The following is a 20,165-nucleotide window of genomic DNA, read 5'->3' on the forward strand; positions in this document are numbered from 1 at the left end:
TACGTAGGAAAGCCAAAAGGAAAACCCACATGAACACATTCCTATGGAATCGCTGCGTTTTATATGTTCGGTGTGAAAACTGCAGCTGGTGCTCATCTTTGTAGCATTTAAAAATACCTAGATGGGACCCACATGACCTGATTTCCTTGGTTTGATCTCCTCTGTCCCGAACGACAATTCTATATGCAGCACAACGATTTTATTTCCTGTGACTTGTACCTCTATTCCTTTCCAGTTCTGTGTTGTTCCCCAATCCTCTGCTTTTAATCCCTTTGTTTTGAATAGGCCCTAAAATAAATCTTGAATTCATAGATCGAGTATGAATCCAACCTTAAACTCTCGATCCTTGAAATTGGCACCATAAGCTTACTGATTCGGGTCAATCATAACCCTAGACATATTTGTCGAACCGGGGAAGAATAACCCCAGCTGGGATCACTCACTTGTCTCAGGCCCTATTTGGTTCGGCTGTGGATTTCTAAAAACAGTTGTGAAAAATCTGCTGTGGAAAAACAGCTGTGGAAAATCTGATGTGAAAAAGATGTAGGTCATTTGGCAAACCAGCTGATACAGTTTTTTCATATTTTGCTCCACAGCGGAATCAGATTTTGAAAAGCACGTCCTGGGCTGCTTCCGCTTTTGGTTCAGATTTTGCCAGCGGATTTCTGGAATCGGATTCTGCTGGGTTCACCCTTTGGTTCAGATTGGAATCCGTCGATAAAAGCTGAACCAAACAGGGCCGCAATCTTCAGCTTCTTTCGACATGGCCAGATGCAAAACCATGCACACGGACATCATCCCTGGCTTGCCGCCTCTCCATGGGCACGAACAGAGGATGAGATCAGCATCCATGCTGGTGGGACATTCACCTTTAATGGCCCTATGAAAATCCTTTGGATCAGAGAGGCCCTCAGAGACATAGAGATCATGGTTAAGCAAATTCAAGCTTTTTTTTCAGGCTATTTCCTTGATCAAACTGCTTCGAATCTGCCTGAGAAACGCACCCGCAAAAAAAAAAAGAATCTGCCTGAGAAACGAAATGGTACGCGCTTCACGACCGGTGGGTGGGAGCGAGTGAGCGACAGTACGCATGCACCCAAAGCCAAAAGAAGTACGTACGCCGCTCGGGAGCCAACACCCTCCGGGACTCCCTCGCGATGCCGCCGCGCGCAGGTCACGGCGCCCCTCCACGTGCCCCGGGCGGCCGGCCGACAGTTCCAAACTCCCCACTCCCGCCGTACGTGCCGACATCGCCGTGATTACGATTACCCCATGCGCCCACGCCTTGCAAGCGCCAATGTCACGTGGGCCCGTGCCGTTCCGGCGGCAGTCATTTCCATCGTGTTTGGCCATGCCCGGACGGACGGCGACAGCTCGCAGGTCCTAAGAATAAATTACTGGCTAATCTTTGCTTGCGCGGTGATTCTCTCTCTCTCGAGAGAGAGAGAGATAGCGTCAGCAGCTGGAGCTCTGCTTAAAAACAGCGACGGGGAGCTGTCCAACTAACAATCCAGAAAAGATTACCCGTCCGTCGTTACTTACTTGTGCGTGCCCGCGCATGCAAAACACCACGCGTTCTATCCAATCTACTATTCTAGAAAATCGTGGCTAGATCTCAATCAACATTTTCAGTTAAGTGATAGAACATATAATATAAAAAAATATTTTTAAAAAATAATACATGATTCTTCAAGCAAGATCTCATGAATATTGCATAGACTGAGACTAATCTTAGTCTACCAAGATTTGCAATCCTGAAATGCTTAACGATCAGCTGCACTCTCTTCTACTTCTCCGCAAAAAAGAAACAAAAAGCTGCACTCTTCTGCTCTTTTGCAGCTTCTGGGCTCCTACGTGGAGCCGAGTCGATTTCCATATTGCAATATCAGTTTGTCTAATTCGCATCTAGATGTTTTTTAAAGATGTCACATCTAAACTTCCATAAATATATAATGCAGCAACAAAAAACAAAAAAACTAGAAAAAAAAATAGACCACAAACAGAGTTGACATCAATTTAGATGTGACATAACTATGTCACATCTAGATGTGTCCTAGACAAACCCTTCCAAGGGATATCTTCTGCCCCCCACCCCCTTAACAAAATAACAATTTTGTATCTGCTCGATTCCCAACTAATCGAGAGTCGAGACAGCAAATCTTGTTATCTGAAGCACATAAACCAACCCCATGATTTAAAAAAGCTGCCGCCCGCCCGCACAGTGCAGCACTATGCAATCATGATATTGGCTCGTTGCCTTGCCGCCGTCCGTCCGGAAGCTGCCGCCCACCGTAACCAGATTCCTACGCGCCACCATCGGCGAACCGCCGCGCGCCACCAGCCCGAGCCCTATCCATGGCCGTCCACGCTTGCTTGAACTAGCACGTGTACCGTCGTCCCTATAAATAGTTCTTCCTCCGATTCTTGGCCGCCGCGAGAAGAGAAGAGAGCGACCCCGCTTCTCAATCCTCACAGATTTTGTGTCTGGTGCGTCGCGTTCCCTCCAAATCCAATTGCCATCCGCGACATGCCGCCGCACGACCGTAGGGCGCCGCCGGGGCGCCGGATGCTGGCGCTGCCCACGGTGTGCCCGTGCGAGGCCATCGCCCCGGGGACGCTGCTGGCGTCGCTCGTCGCCCTCGTGGCCGAGGTCGCCCGCCACGACGCCGCCGCGCTCCCCGTGCTCCGGCGAGGGGCCGGCGAGGCCCTGCGCGTCACCCGCGTCCTCCTCGCGTTCCTCGAGGAGGTCCGCGAGGCGGCGGCGCCCCTGCCGGACGCGTCGGTGCTCGGCCTGTCCGAGCTCCACGTGGCCATGCAGAAGCTCAGGTTCCTGCTCGCGGACTGCTCCAGGAGAGGGGCCAGGCTGTGGGTGCTCATGAACGCAGACCTCGTCGCCTCCGAGCTCCGGTTCGTCCTCTGCTCGGTCGCCACGGCCTTGGACGTCCTGCCGGCCGACGTGGTCGGGGCGTCCGTCGATGCCGGAGAGCTCGCGAGGCTCCTGTCCCAGCAGGCGTGGCGCGCGCCGGTGTGGCCGGACGAGGACGACGGGCGCGCCACCCGGAGCGTGCGCTCCATGCTCGCGCTGTTCAGGGGCAGCGCCACGCCGCACGCGGAGGACGCGATGATGGTGCTCGGCCGCGTCGGCATCACCAGCTGGTGCGACTGCGCCGAGGAGGCCGCTTTCCTCGAGGCCGAGCTGTTGGACCGCCTGGAGGACGGCCGCGAGAACGACAACGACCTCGTGCTCATCAGCGGCCTCATGGCGTTCCTCGTCTACTGTCGGGTCGTCTTGTTTGACACCGTTGATACCAAGAAGGCTGACGCGGCAGCGCCCGGGCCTAGGCCGGCGGCGAGCTGCGCGGCGTGGACCAGCCAGGAGGCACTGCAATGCCCGATCAGTCTGGAGCTGATGACTGACCCGGTGACCGTGACCACCGGCCAAACTTACGACCGGACGTCCATCAAACGGTGGGTCAAGAGCGGCTGCCGGACGTGCCCTGTTACCGGCGAGAAGCTCCGCAGCGCCCAGTTCGTGCCGAACGTAGCCGCGCGCGGCATTGTCGAGCAGCTGCTCCTCGCCAATGGGACGCCGCTCCACGAGCAGCAGAGCAGCAAGCACCGGTCCGCGGTCGATAAGACCGCCTCGGCATTCGGCCCGGCGGCGGCCGGCGGCGTGCGTCTCGCCGTGGCCTTCCTTATCGCCAGGCTCTCCAGGGGCACGCCCGAGGAGCAGAAGAAGGCGGCCTTCGAGGTGCGGAAGCTGGCGAAGCGCAACGTGTACCACCGCGCGTGCCTCGCGGAGGCCGACGCCGTGCCGTGGCTCCTCCACCTCGTCTCCTCGGCGGACGCGTCCGTCCAGGACAACGCCATCGCCAGCCTGCTCAACCTCTCGAAGCACGCGGACGGGCGGAGGGCGCTCGTGGAGGCGGGCGGGCTCGGGCTCGTCGTCGACGCCGTCAACGTCGCGGCCAAGGTGGAGGCGCGGCAGAACGCGGCGGCCATCCTGTTCTACCTCTCGCCGAACAGCGAGTACTGCCAGGAGATCGGGCGCATCCCGGAGGCCATCCCGACGCTGGTGCGCCTGATGAGGGACGGCACCTACCGCGGCCGCAAGAACGCGCTGGTGAGCCTCCACGGGGTGCTCCACGGCGCGAGCAGCATCGGGAAGGCGGTGACCGCAGGCGCCGTGGGCGTGCTCGCCAGCCTCCTGCCCGGCGACCGCGAGGACCTGGCGAACGACGCCGTCGCCCTGCTCGCGAGGATCGGCGAGCAGCCGGCCGGCGCGACGGCCGTCCTGGCCAGCTCGGAGCTCGTCGCGAGCCTCGTCGACTTCCTCGGCGCGTCGGCGTCTCGGTCGGGGAAGGACCACTGCGTGGCGCTGCTGGCCTCGTTGTGCCTGCACGGAGGGGACAAGGTCGTCGCCCTGATGGGCAAGATGGCTGCGCTGATGCCCGCGCTGTACGCGCTCATCGCCGACGGCAGCCCTCTGGCGAACAAGAAGGCGAGGTGGCTCATTAACGAGATCCACCGGGTCTACGAGCAGCGCCAGCCGCTGCCGGTCGCGCCGCCGGCCGGTGACCGTGTCATTCGAGTATAGCTATATAGCACACGAGCTTGGGTGTGATGACTGATGAGGTGTACAGATGATTCCTGTAATTTGTTTTTATTTTCGGCGGCGAGTTCTCCTTCCTCTGCCCCTGCTCGCGTTTTTTTAAGAGCAGGGATGGGCATCACACAATGTAAAATTGTACATAAGAGAGTGCCTATGTAAAAAGAGAGTGCCAAACTTTCGCCCCACTTTATAAATATAACGCAAACGATGAATGAAACTGCTACGTGCATCATACCTGTGCCCAAACTATGCAGTACATGTAAATCCAGCGGCTCGTGATCTTTCCGATCATACGCATGTCCGGCTAGATTTAATCATCATGTATGAGTCGTTCGAATTTAATCATTTTTTAACATAGTACAGACGGCTAGATTTAATCATCATGTATGATTCGTTCGAATTTAATCATTTTTAATACAATACAGACGCAAACGCTCATACATACATGCATACACTCACCACAATGAATGCACACATGCACACCCTACCCTAATTTAATCATTTTTTAACACAGTACACACGCAAGCGCTCATACATACATGCACATCCTACCCCTATGAGCACCTTCGAGAGACTGAGCCGACATATCACTAAAAGCGCATCGCCGGAAATTTTGAAATAAATTTAGGAATAATGCGAGGACCAGGACTTGAACCTTGGTGGACTGGAGATACCACTGTCCCTCTAACCATCCAATCACAGGTTGGTTCGCGAATTTAATCATTTGAATCAATACATTAATGGTGAAGAAACCCTACTACAAACCAAAAAAAGACATCTAAGTAAATAGTGTAAACTCCATTAACTCGAAGCATATACTCGAAAAAGCCACCTCAAAACAAGAATCACCCGATACCACTGACCAGGAACAAATAAGCGTCTCCGGGGGGGAACCATCGAACGCCAATGCTTCGAACACATCAAGATGTTGCCGAGGAGGGTCGCCATGCCCTCTCGTTCTGGGCCATAGAGCATCGATCCTCTTCGCAGACAACAAGGACCAAGAACAGTGAGCACAAGGTCACGTGCAAAATGTAGGAGCAAACAAGACCACTCCATGCTCTGGACCAGGACACTTCATGCCATGGATAGAGCCGGCTGTCTCAGATCCATGAAAACGCCCCAAGAGGGTAACAATGTAATCTGCCACCATCGTCGAGCCTGAAAGAACGAACTAGGGCTTCCACCAGGAGCACTGTTAGGGGGAGGGGGCCCTTAGGGTGATGCCCCCAAGAGGGAAGCAACATCCACGAGCCTTGTCGGTGACGGTGCCAGAGCACGAACTTTTGGTTGGAGCCTCAACGGCGTCACGCGAGGTACCAACTTCACTAGTCCAGCCAAAAGAGAGGACCGGGCTCGAGACATTCAAATCAAGACTAGAGAGCCGCCACCGCTGAAGCCATGACAACACCAGGACCACCCGTAACTCTGCTACTCACCATCCACGTAGCGAAGGAGGAAGCCACCATTGTTCCATCGTTGCTTACTGAAAAGTCATCCACACAAGTTGCAGTGCACATGTAGAAAGTGATTTGCTTGTGGGGTTTAGTTGTTTCCCTTTGTGCATAAGAGAGTGCCAAATTACTAGGCTGCAATGCAGAGTACCAATCTGTGGTTAGATGGTTAGGAGGGTGGTTGTATCCTCAGCCCGCCAGGGATCAAACCTCAAATTTGACACATATGTGTCTTATAAAGGCAATATATTCTATTAGTGAGAGATGATGTCCACATCGATAGTGGGGTGTTTATGGTGTCTTCGTTAATCTTAAAATCTGTCTATTCAATCTCTCGAAGGTGCTTACAAGGGTGAGTGTATGTGCATGTTTGTAAAGAAAAACTAGGTTGCGGCGCATGTTTTTTCTTCCGGAAAATTGACCGTGCATGTTGGGAGACTTGAATAAACGAAAGTCGTTATGTTTTTAAATCTACATCACGTAAGAATGTACATATTCATATATCAAGTATATAACCAACACGCAAGAATATGATTTTCACCCCGCCTAGAAACAACTCCCTTTTCAGGATACAAAAAATACTTCAATCTGATGTAGGTATCCAATCCCGCCGCTGGGATGTGCAGCGAATTTCGGGGCCTTGACAAATTGCCGATCACTTGATGGCAACAATTGACTCTGTGGAGGAGCAACCGGTTTTCATGTGCCCACATGCCGAGATGACTCTTTGAGAACAGGAGAACACCATCATTTGATTACGGTGTTGATCCCAATAAGGTCATTTCCAATGCATTGGTGCTTACATGAGGTGTTAAGAGCATTAAAATTCTTAGGCCCCTCCCAATGCTCCACCTTATACAGGTGCTAAGCCTGTCATGTAGGCAAAAAATCTGATGTGGCAAGTTAATTAAGAGGAGAGAGATGAATGTGGTGAATCCAAGAAGAAACAATGCCAAGCGTGTGATCCTAGGCAAACATTTAAATGAAAAAAATTTCACCAATGCATGAAAAACTTTAGTTGCTAAAGCATTAAAGGAATGAAGATTAGCTACAAGAAGCTAAGCACCTGTGCATTGGGGAGTATAGTTGCTAAGCTATTTAATGTGCTTAGCACCTCATCTAAGTTGGCAACAGCCTTAGCAACACACTACTAGGGAAAACCCTAGTAGTAGCGTGGGTTTAATACCTACTAGTAGCACGGGGCACGACACCACTAGTAAGGCGCTACAACTATTCCTTAGCAGTAGCGCGTGTGGCAAGCGCTACTGCTAATATAACTAGTAGTAGCATGTTTGCTGTCCAGCGCTACAGGTATTCTGTTTAATTTTTTTATTTTTAGTGTATTTATACGTCGTTATACAAATTTTGATACAATATCAATTAAGAGGTTGTTATATCATTATGTCCATGATGAATTAATATATCATTGCGAGGAAGAAACATGGATTAGATTCATTTGGATGAATCAAAAGTTGAATTAGGACGACAATCCTACTAATTCAACTTTTGGTCACTTTTGATCCATCCACATGAATCTAATCCGCGTTCCTTCCACCAATGATATAATAACTAATCATTATCATAATAACTAATCATCATGATAATCATCATCATCATATTAATATAAAAACTCTTGCATCATATCATCACCAACAACACTAGCTAATAATCATCATAGTCATTACCACTATTTAATCATCATAGTCATAGTGTAGCTATCTAATTACCATCAACACTAGCTAATAATAATCATCATAGTCATTACCACCAACACTAGCTAATAATAATCATCATAGTCATTATCACCAACACTAGCTATTTAATCATCATAGTCATAGTGTAGCACATCATAATCTTCAAACTTGTTCTAGCTAGCTAATCACTCCTGCTGCTCTCTCTCAGGTAAAGTAGCATAGAACATGTGTAGAAATCCCGCTTCATCATGTTGGACCATGCAGATGAAAACCTGTCTCCTAATCGTGGGCTGCGCTTCTGATTGCTCCCCCCTAGTACTTCTCTCCGATCATTCACAATTCTGCTCGAGTCTTTCACTATTAAGCATTCCTCGGTTTCAGAAATCCTGAATGCACTCATGTGCAATGTAGGATGTCTTGGCCGTAAGCTAATCATTGACATGCGACCTTTAGTCTCGATCCACTGAGGCACAACTGTCATCGGGAGTCCCTGTTGAAAAACATCGTATAGTAACATACTTAGAAATGAAGTTTAGCTTAAAAAATAATGTATGCAAAAGATGCACTGAGAGGACTAATAGTAAAAATCTTACCATCTTTGATAACCCACAAGCATAGGGGATCGCAACAGTTTTCGAGGGTAGAGTATTCAACCCAAATTTATTGATTCGACACAAGGGGAGCCAAAGAATATTCTCAAGTATTAGCGGCTGAGTTGTCAAATCAACCACACCTGGAAGACTTAATATCTGCAGCAAAGTATTTAGTAGCAAAGTAGTATGGAAGTAAAGGTAATGGTGGCAAAAGTAACAGTAGCAGTTTCTGTAGCAATCGTAACAGTAGCAACGGAAAAGTAACTAAGCAAAGATCAATATGTGAAAAGCTCGTAGGCAATGGATCAGTGATGGATAATTATGTCGGATGTGATTCCTCATGCAACAGTTATAACATAGGGTGACACAGAACTAGCTCCAGTTCATCAATGTAATATAGGCATGTATTCCGAATATAGTCATACGTGCTTATGGAAAAGAACTTGCATGACATCTTTTGTCCTACCCTCCCGTGGCAGCGGGGTCCTATTGGAAACTAAGGGATATTAAGGCCTCCTTTTAATAGAGTACCAGACCAAAGCATTAACACTTAGTGAATACATGAACTCCTCAAACTACGGTCATCACCGGGAGGGGTCCTGATTATTGTCACTTCGGGGTTGCCGGATCATAACACATAGTAGGTGACTATTGACTTGCAAGATAGGATCAAGAACTCACATATATTCATGAAAACATAATAGGTTCAGATCTGAATTCATGGCACTCGGGCCCTAGTGACAAGCATTAAGCATAGCAAAGTCATAGCAACATCAATCTCAGAACATAATGGATACTAGGGATTAAACCCTAACAAAACTAACTTGATTACATGATAAATCTCATCCAACCCATCACCGTCCAGCAAGCCTACGATGGGATTACTCACGCACGGCGGTGAGCATCATGAAATTGGTGATGGAGGATGGCTGATGATGACGATGGCGACGGATTCCCCTCTCCGGAGCCCCGAACGGACTCTAGATCAGCCCTCCCGAGAGAGTTTAGGGCTTGGCAGCGACTTCGTATCGTAAAACGTGATGTATCCTTCTCTCTGGGTTTTTTCTCCCCGGCCGTGAATATATGGAGTTGGAGTTGAGGTCGGTGGAGTCTCAGGGGGCCCACGAGGCAGGGGGGCACACCCTCCACCCTCGTGGACAAGGTGTGGGCCCCTGATGCTGATTCTTTCGCCAGTATTTTTTATAAATTCCAAAAATTCTCCGTGAAGTTTCAGGTCATTCTGAGAACTTTTTTTCTGCACAAAAATAACACCATAGCAATTCTGCTGAAAACAGCGTCAATCCAGATTAGTTCCATTCAAATCATGCAAGTTAGAGTCCAAAATAAGGGCAAAAGTGTTTGGAGAAGTAGATACGTTGGAGACGTATCAACTCCCCCAAGCTTAAACATTTGCTTGTCCTCAAGCAATTCAGTTGACAAACTGAAAGTGATAAAGAAAAACTTTTACAAACTCTGTTTGATCTTGTTGTTGCAAATATGTAAAGCCAGCATTCAAGTTTTCAGCAAAGATTATGAACTAACCATATTCACAATAACATTTAGGTCTCATGTTTACTCATATCAATGGCATAATCAACTAGCGAGCAATAATAATAAATCTCGAATGACAACACTTTCTCAAAACAATCATAATATGATATAACAAGATGGTATCTCACTAGCCCTTTCTGAGACCGCAAAACATAAATGCAGAGCACCCTTGAAGATCAAGGACTGACTAGACATTGTAATTCATGGTAAAAGAGATCCGGTCACAGTCATACTCAATGTAAACTAATAGTAATGCATGCAAATGACAACGGTGCTCTCCAATTGGTGCTTTTTAATAAGAGGGTGATGACTCAACATAAAAGTAAATAGATAGGCCCTTCACAGAGGAAAACAGGGATTTGTAGAGGTGCCAGAGCTCGAGTTTTGAAATAGAGATAAATAATATTTTGAGTGGCATACTTTCATTGTCAACATAACAACCAAGAGATCTCGATATCTTCCATGTTACACACATTATAGGCGGTTTCCAAACAGAATGGTAAAGTTTATACTCCCCCACCACCAACAAGCATCAATTCATGGCTTGCCCGAAACAACGGGTGCCTCCAACTAACAACAGTCCTGGGGGAGTTTTGTTTGCAGTTATTTTGATTTGAGCATGGGCTGGGCATCCCGGTTACCGGCCATTTTCTCGTGAATGGTGAGCGGAGTCTACTCATCGTGAGAATAACCCACCTAGCATGGAAGATATAGACAACCCTAGTTGATACATGAGCTATTCGAGTATACAAAACAGAATTTCATTTGAAGGTTTAGAGTTTGGCACATACAAATTTACTTGGAACGACATGTAGATACCGCATATAGGAAGGTATGGTGGACTCATATGGAATAACTTTGGGGTTTATGGAAGTGGATGCACAAGCAGTATTCCCGCTTAGTACAAGTGAAGGCTAGAAAAAGACTGGGAAGCGACCAACTAGAGAGCGACAATAGTCATGAACATGCATTAAAATTTATCAACACTGGGTGCAAGCATGAGTAGGGTATAATTCACCATGAACATAAATATCGTGGAGGCTATGTTGATTTTGTTTCAACTACATGCGTGAACATGTGCCAAGTTAAGCCACTCGAATCGTTCAAAGGAGGATACCACCCTATCATACCACATCACAACCATTTTAATAGCATGTTGGCACGCAAGGTAAACCATTATAAACTCCTAGAAAATTAAGCATGGCATGAGCAACTATAATCTCCAATTGTCATTGCAAACATGTTTCATTCATAATAGGCTGAATCAGGAACGATGAACTAACCATATTTACAAAAACAAGATAAGCCGAGTTCATACCAGCTTCTCTCATCTCAATCAGTCCATCATATATCGTCATTATTGCCTTTCACTCGCACGACCGAACGGTGTGGATAATAATAATAGTGCACGTGCATTGGACTAAGCTGGAATCTGCAAGCATTTAATACAAGGGAGAAGACAAGGTGATATGGGCTCTTGGTTAAATCAACAATAATGCATATGAGAGCCACTCAACATTTTCATTATGGTCTTCTCCTCTCGACCCCAAAGAAAAGAAAAGAAATAAAACTATTTACACGGGAAAGCTCCCAACAAACAAAAGAAGAACGGGAAATCTTTTTGGGTTTTCTTTTAATTACTACTACTACAGGCATGAAAAGTAAACTAGCTAAAAGCTACAACTATTTTTTTGGTTTTTCTTAAGGTTTTTTAAAGGCACAAGAAGAAGGCTTAGAAAAGAAAATAAACTAGCATGGATAGTACAATGAAAAAGTATGAGCACCGATAACTGGAATGAGTGTGTGAACATGAATGTAATATGAGTGAGAAATATGTACTCCCCCAAGCTTAGGCTTTTGGCCTAAGTTGGTCTATGGCCACGGCTGGCCTGGCGGATATCCAAAGTCGTAACTGGGGTTGTACTGAGATGCAGCAGCTACTGCCTCAAGAGCTGCAGCTTGGAGGCGAGCTGCCTCCGTCCTCCTCTCGTACTCGTTCGCCTCCTCCCTAGTTATAACATATCTCCTTTTTGCCTGAAAATCAAAGAAAGTAGGAGCAGGGAGAGTGATACGTCTCCGTCGTATCTATAATTTTTGATTGTTCCATGCCAATATTATACAACTTTCATATACTTTTGGCAACTTTTTATACTATTTTTGGGACTAACATATTGATCCAGTGCCCAGTGCCAGTTCCTGTTTGTTGCATGTTTTATGTTTCGCAGAAAATCCATATCAAACGGAGTGCAAACGGGATAAAAACTGACGGAGAATTTTTTTGGAATATTTATGATTCTTGGGAAGTAGAATCAACGCGATAGATGCCCAAGGGGGCCACGAGGCAGGGGGCGTGCCCCAGGGGGTTAGGCACACCCTGGACCCTCGTGGCCACCCCGTAAGGTGGTTGGAGCCCTTCTTTCGCCGCAAGAAACCTAATTTCAGGATAGAGATCGTGTCCAAATTCAGCCCAATCGGAGTTATGGATCTTCGGTTATAAAAGAAACGGTGAAAGGCCAGATCTGAGAACGCAGAAATAGAGAGAGACAGAGAGACGGATCCAATCTCGGAGGGGCTCTCGCCCCTCCCATGCCATGGAGACCAAGGACAAGAGGGAAAACCCTTCTCCCATCTAGGGAGGAGGTCAAGGAAGAAGAAGAAAGAGGGGGGCTCTCTCCCCCTCGCTTCCGGTGGCGCCGAAGTGCCACCGGGGGCCATCATCATCATCGCAATCTTCACCAACAACTTCACCGCCATCATCACCAACTCTTCCCCCTTCTATGCAGCGGTGTAACCCCTCTTTTACCCACTGTAATCTATACTTAAACATGGTGCTCAACGCTATATATTATTTCCCAATGATGTATGGCTATCCTATGATGTTTGAGTAGATCCGTTTTGTCCTATGGGTTAATTGATGATCGTGATTGGTTTGAGTTGCATGTTTTATTATTGGTGCTGTCCTATGGTGCTCTCCGTGTCGCGCAAACGTGAGGGATTCCCACTGTAGGGTGTTGCAATACGTTCATGATTCGCTTATAGTGGGTTGCTTGAGTGACAGAAGCATAAACCCGAGTAAGGGGGTTGTTGCGTATGGGATAAAGAGGACTTGATACTTTAATGCTATGGTTGGGTTTTACCTTAATGATCTTTAGTAGTTGCGGATGCTTGCTAGAGTTCCAATCATAAGTGCATATGATCCAAGTAGAGAAAGTATGTTAGCTTATGCCTCCCCCTCAAATAAAATTGCAATAGTGATTACCGGTCTAGTTATCGATTGCCTAGGGACAAATAACTTTCTCGTGACAAAAAGCTCTTTACTAAAACTAATTTAGTTGTGTCTTTATCTAAACAGCCCCTACTTTTTATTTACGCGCTCTTTATTATCTTGCAAACCTATCCAAAAACAACTACAAAGTACTTCTAGTTTCATACTTGTTCTAGGTAAAGCGAACATTAAGCGTGCGTAGAGTTGTATCGGTGGTCGATAGAACTTGAGGGAATATTTGTTCTACCTTTAGCTCCTCGTTGGGTTCGACACTCTTACTTATCGAAAGAGGCTACAATTGATCCCCTATACTTGTGGGTTATCAAGACCTTTTTCTGGCGCTGTTGCCGGGGAGCAATGGCGTGGGGTGAAGATTCTCGTGTGTGCTTGTTTGCTTTATCTCTAAGTAATTTTTATTTGCTGTTCTTAGTTGTTTTCTATCTTTAGTTATGGGTAGGAAACGCAAAATACCAAAAAAATTAGTTGTACCTACTGAACCAATGGTTGAAGAACCACTCAAAATCTATCACACTCCTGAAGCTTTTTACTTGGATCATCTTCGATCCCTATGTGCTCGTGCTGAAACCCCAACTAGCTTAGTTGAGGGCAAATCTTTAGATGAGCATGCTTGTTATGTGCGACACCGCATATCTAAAAAAGGGAAACTTTTACTGGATCAAATTCAACGTTTGCAATTCTATGCTTGGAATTTATGTGAAATATATGATTTTACTTGTTGTTCTGAAAACCCTAAGAAACACCTTCCCTACCAATGTGAGTTTAGTGATAATGGAATCGTATCTTCGTATGCTAAGGGTGTTTATAATTACTATGATGTTCAACAAATTGAAGAATTTGTGGCTTTTAAGGGTGCTTATGAAATTGCTTCTTTGATTGAAAAATATGGTGCTACTCTTTACAAATCTGAAAATTTTACCATACTTAGATATTGTTATGATAATTATGCGTCTAATGCCTATGTTAAACCATATATTGAGGACTCCTTCGCTGTCCAAGAAGAGACTTATATTTTGCAGGAGTCTATGGAATAAGAAATTGATGAAACTGTGAGCTCACTGGATGAAAAAGATGATGAGGAGAGCGAAGAACAAAAGGAGGAAGAGCGGATTAGCTACCCGTGCCCACCTTCTAATGAGAGTAACTCTTCAACTCATCCATTGTTTAATTTCCCTTCGTGCTTACCGAAGGATGATTGCTATGATGATTGTTATGATCCCATTGATTCTCTTGAAATACCCCTTTTTGATGATGCTTGCTATGCTTGTGGCCATGATGCCAATATGAATTATGCTTATGGAGATGAACTTGCTGTAGTTCCTTATGTTAAGAATGAAATTGTTGCTATTGCACCCACGCATGATAGTCCTATCATCTTTTTGAATTCTCCAAACTACACTATATCGGAGAAGTTTGCACTTATTAAGGATTATATTGATGGGCTGCATTTTACTACTACACATGATGATTTTGATAGATATAATATGCATGTGCTTGCTGCTCCTACTTGCAATTATTATGAGAGAGGAACTATATCTCCATCTCTCTATGTTTCCAACACGATAAAATTGCAAGAAACTATTTATACTATGCATTGGCCTTTACTTTTGTGTGCATGAATTGTTCTTTTATGACATGCCGATGCATAGGAAGAGAGTTAAACTTCGTTGTTGCATGATATATGTTACCTTGGGATCCGGGTGGATCCATTACTTGAGCACTATATGCCTAGTTTAATGGCTTTAAAGAAAGCGCTGCCAGGGAGACAACCCGAAAGTTTTAGAGAGTCATTTATTTCTGTTTGAGTGCTTTTAAATAGTTTTAAAACAAAAAAATAAAGAGGAGAACCTAAAACTTTTCAAAAAGAAAAGTGAAAGTGAGATAGACGAGCATTGTGAAAGTGGGGGACGTCCTTGAACTTTGTTCATGCCCACGGAAACTTTGTGAATCTTACATAAACTTTTCAACAAAAATAATTATCCCCTTGTACAATTCCATTGTATTATAAAAATAATGTGCCAAGGTTGGCTTTAGGATGTTTACAATGCTTGTTGGTTTGTACGGTGTAGGACAGAAACTTTGGCTGTAGTGCGCGATTTTACATTTTTTACTGGAATGTCAAACGGTTCTGATTCTTTTTGCACTGTCTTTCTATACAAATTTTTTATGTTTACTAATTTTGGCAGAATTTTTTGAGTACCAGAAGTATGGTTAATGTTCAGATTGTTACAGACTGTTCTGTTTTAGACAGATTCTGTTTTTGATGCATAGTTTGCTTGTTTTGATGAAACTATCAATTTCTATCAGTGGATTAAGCCATGGAAAAGTTATATTACAGTAGCTAAAATGCAAAAACAAAATATGAGTTGGTTTGCAACACTACTTAGAGTAGTGATTTGCTTTATTATACTAACGGATCTTACCGAGCTTTCTGTTGAAGTTCTGTGTGGATGAAGTGTTCGATGATCAAGAAGGTCTCGATATGAGGAAAAGGAGGAGAGGCAAGAGCTCAAGCTTGGGGATTCCCAAGGCACCCCAAGTAAATATTCAAGGAGACTCAAGCGTCTAAGCTTGGGGATGCCCCAGAAGGCATCCCATCTTTCTTCAACAAGTATCGGTATGTTTTCGGATTCGTTTCGTTCATGCGATATGTGCAAATCTTGGAGCGTCTTTTGCATTTAGTTTTCACTTTTATTTTATGCACCATGCTGGTATGAGATAGTCCTTGGTTGATTTATATAATGCTCTTTTCACTTCACTTAAATCTTTTGAGTATGACTTTATAGAATGCTTCATGTGCTTCACTTATATCATTTGAAGTTTGGATTGCCTGTTTCTCTTCACATAGAAAACCGCCATTTGTAGAATGCTCTTTCGCTTCACTTATATTTGTTAGAGCGTGGGCATATCTTTTGTAGAAAGAATTAAACTCTCTTGCTTCACTTATATCTATTTAGAGAGTTGACAGGAATTGGTCATTCACATGGTTAGTCATAAAACCTACATAAAACTTGTAGATCACTGAATATGATATGTTTGATTCCTTGCAATAGTTTTGCGATATAAAGGTGGTGATATTAGAGTTGTGCTAGTGAGTAGTTGTGGATTAGTAGAAATACTTGTGTTGAGGTTTGTGATTCCCGAAGCATGCACGTATGGTGAACCGTTATGTGATGAAGTCGGAGCATGATTTATTTTTTGATTGTCATCCTTTGTGTGGAGGTCGGGATCGCGCGATGGTTAACTCCTACCAACCCTTCCCCTAGGAGCATGCGTCTAATACTTGGTTTCGATAGCTTCTAAATTTTTGCAATAAGTATGTGAGTTCTTTATGACTAATGTTGAGTCCATGGATTATACGCACTCTCACCCTTCCATCATTGCTAGCCTCTTCGGTACCGTGCATTGCCCTTTCTCACCTCGAGAGTTGGTGCAAACTTCGCCGGTGCATCCAAACCCCGTGATACGATACGCTCTATCACACATAAGCCTCCTTATATCTTCCTCAAAACAGCCACCATACCTACCTATCATGGCATTTACATAGCCCTTCCGAAATATATTGCCATGCAACTTCCATCATCATCATATACATGACTTGAGCATTCATTGTCATATTGCTTTGCATGATCGTAAGATAGCTAGCATGATGTTTTCATGGCTTGTCCCTTTTTTGATATCTTTGCTATGCTAGATCATTGCACATCCCGGTACACCGCCGGAGGCATTCATATAGAGTCATATCTTTGTTCTATATATCGAGTTGTAATATTGAGTTGTAAGTAAATAAAGTGTGATGATCATCATTATTAGAGCATTGCCCTAGTGAGGAAAGGATGATGGAGGCTATGATTCCCCCACAAGTCGGGATGAGACTCCGGACTTTACAAAAAAATACAAGAGGCCAAAGAAGCCCACCAAAAAAATAAAAAATAATAATAATAATAAAAGAAAATAAAAAAATGAGAGAAAAAGAGAGAAGGGGCAATGTTACTATCCTTTTACCACACTTGTGCTTCATAGTAGCACCATGTTCTTCATATAGAGATTCTCTTGAGTTATCACTTTCATATACTAGTGGGAATTTTCATTATAGAACTTGGCTTGTATATTCCGATGATGAGCTTCCTCAAATGCCCGAGGCCTTCATGAGCAAGCAAGTTGGATGCACACCCACTTAGTTTCCAATTTGAGCTTTCATACACTTATAGCTCTTAGTGCATCCGTTGCATGACAATCCCTACTCCTCACATTGACATCAATTGATGGGCATCTCCATAGCCCGTTGATTAGCCGCGTCGATGTGAGACTTTCTCCTTTTTGTCTTCTCCACATAAACCCCCACCATCATATTCTATTCCACCTATAGTGCTATATCCGTGGCTCACGCTCATGTATTGCGTGAAAGTTGAAAAAGTTTGAGAATACTAAAGTATGAAACAATTGCTTGGCTAAAACCGGGGTTGTGCATGATTTAAATACTTTGTGTGGTGAAGATGGAGCATAGCCAGACCATATGATTTTGTAGGGATAACTTTCTTTGGCCATGTTATTTTGAAAAGACATGATTGCTTTATTAGTATGCTTGAAGTATTATTGTCTTAATGTCAAAAGATAGACTATTGTTTTGAATCACTCGTGTCTTAATATTCATGCCATGATTAGATACATGATCAAGATTATGCTAGGTAGCATTCCACATCAAAAATTATCTTTTTTATCATTTACCTACTCGAGGACGAGCAGGAATTAAGCTTGGGGATGCTGATAGGTCTCCGTCGTATCTACAATTTTTGATTGTTCCATGCCAATATTATACAACTTTCATATACTTTTGGCAAATTTTTATACTATTTTTGGGAATAACGTATTGATCCAGTGCCCAGTGCCAGTTCCTATTTGTTGCATGTTTTATGTTTCGCAGAAAATCCATATTAAACGGAGTCCAAACGGGATAAAAACTGACAGAGATTTTTTTGGAATATTTATGATTTTTGGGAAGAAGAATCAACGCGATACGATGCCCGAGGGGGCCACGAGGCAGGGGGCGCGCCCCAGGGGGTCAGGCGCGCCCTGGACCCTCGTGGCTACCCCGTAAGGCGGTTGGAGCCCTTCTTTCTCCGCAGGGAAGCTAATTTCCGAATAGAGATCGTGTCCAAAATTCAGCCCAATCGGAGTTACGGATCTCCGGTTATAAAAGAAACGGTGAAAGGCCAGATCTGAGAACGCGGAAACAGAGAGAGACGGATAGACAGATCCAATCTCGGAGGGGCTCTTGCCCCTCCCATGCCATGGAGACCAAGGACCAGAGGGAAAACACTTCTCCCATCTAGGGAGGAGGTCAAGGAAGAAGAAGAAGGAGGGGGGCTCTCTCCCCCTCGCTTCCGGTGGCGCCGGAGTGCCACCGGGGGCCATCATCATCGCAATCTTCACCAACAACTTCACCGCCATCATCACCAACTCTTCCCCCCTCTATGCAGCGGTGTAACCCCTCTTTTACCCACTTCTAGTTTCATACTTGTTCTAGGTAAAGCGAACGTTAAGCGTGCGTAGAGTTGTATCGGTGGTCGATAGAACTTGAGGGAATATTTGTTCTACCTTTAGCTCCTCGTTGGGTTCGACACTCTTACTTATCGAAAGAGGCTACAATTGATCCCCTATACTTGTGGGTTATCAAGAGAGAGCAACATGGATAGTGCGACGTCTGTCAAAGATTAGTCGATACTGGAGGGACTGTTCATTCCTCTCAACAAACTGATGGCGAACCATAGCATTATAATCCAGATAAGCAGGAGGTAACTCCATATCATTTTCACGTATGGGTACATCAAGATAATTAGCTACACGAGTTGCATAAATTCCACCAAACACGTCTCCACTTAAACCGTTAAGATGCAACCTTCGTGCAACAATGGCCCCCAAGTTATATTGTTTATCACCTAATACTGCACTCTTGAGGACACTAGGATCTGGAACGCACATGTGACAAGCCCCATCTTTACCATTAATGCATCTACCTACGAAGATAGAAAAATAATGTACGGAAGGAAAGTGAATGCTCCCTATGGTAGCTTGTGTGATTTCTCTAGATTCCCCCACAGTGATACTAGCAAGAAAGTCTTTATATTCAGATTTGCGAGGTTCACTAACATTGCCCCACTGCGGGAGTTTACAAGCAGTATTAAAATCTTCTAGGTCCATGGTATATGATTTATCATAAAGATCAAATAAAACAGTGTGAGAATTGCGCGAGGATGTAAATTTAAACCTTCTCACAAAGGAATCAGTTAGGTAGTAGTATTGTGGGCACTTATCTGACACGAAGCCCTCAAGATCAGCGTTACGCACATACGTGTCAAATTCATCCTTGATTCCTGCCTGGACCATAAACTCCTCTGACGGCCATTCACAAGGCCGCACCTGAGCTTCCCTCGGTGGTTCATCATTCGGCTCGCGTATCGCGAGCCTTGGTCCTTGCTTCCTTGAGGAACCACCTTGGTACATTTTCCTGGACATTTTTGTTTCTCTGGAAAATTTCTGAAATTTTTAGTGACTCAAAATAAAAGTGAACCAAACCCAACAAGATTAATAGCAACTACTCCCACAAGTTCCTAGAGACTATCTCATGCATTAGAACCACTTGGGACCATATAAATTTGACATGCAAGCTCAAGAACATGGTCACCTTAGCAGCAAAAATTTGCAATAAATAAAGCACTAGAACAAAAACTAATTGGACCATTGGAGGAGTCACATACCGAAGAGCAATCCCCCAAAACAGTTTTGTGAATGAAGCTTTGAGCAAGGAGATCGAAAATGGTAGCAAGATGAGCTAGAACACGGGTTTGAGCTATGGGAGGATTTTTTCTGGAGGAAGACGAAGTGAGTGGGTGCATAATAAAGTGGAGGGGGTCCATGTGGGGCCCATGAGGCAGGGGGGCGCGCCCTGCACCCTCGTGGCCAGATGGTGGGGTCCCC

The 20,165-nt window shown here is 45.1% G+C and overlaps 1 protein-coding gene across 1 annotated transcript; it reads left to right on the forward strand.

The window, feature by feature from the left end:
• The first annotated feature begins 2,294 nt into the window (after positions 1–2,294).
• On the forward strand, positions 2,295–4,829 carry LOC123050139 (U-box domain-containing protein 19). The gene has a single exon (XM_044472977.1). It carries the CDS (start codon positions 2,528–2,530, stop codon positions 4,595–4,597), a length of 2,070 nt encoding a protein of 689 aa, XP_044328912.1. The 5' UTR covers positions 2,295–2,527; the 3' UTR covers positions 4,598–4,829.
• The last annotated feature ends 15,336 nt before the right edge of the window (positions 4,830–20,165 follow it).

The sequence above is a fragment of the Triticum aestivum genome, chromosome 2D (genome assembly GCF_018294505.1).
Source record: "Triticum aestivum cultivar Chinese Spring chromosome 2D, IWGSC CS RefSeq v2.1, whole genome shotgun sequence".
Taxonomy (NCBI): Eukaryota; Viridiplantae; Streptophyta; class Magnoliopsida; order Poales; family Poaceae; genus Triticum; species Triticum aestivum.

Coding starts and splice junctions, on each gene's coding strand:
- LOC123050139 (XM_044472977.1), top strand. CDS start 2,528: ATGCCGCCGCACGACCGTAGGGCGCCGCCGGGGCGCCGGATGCTGGCG.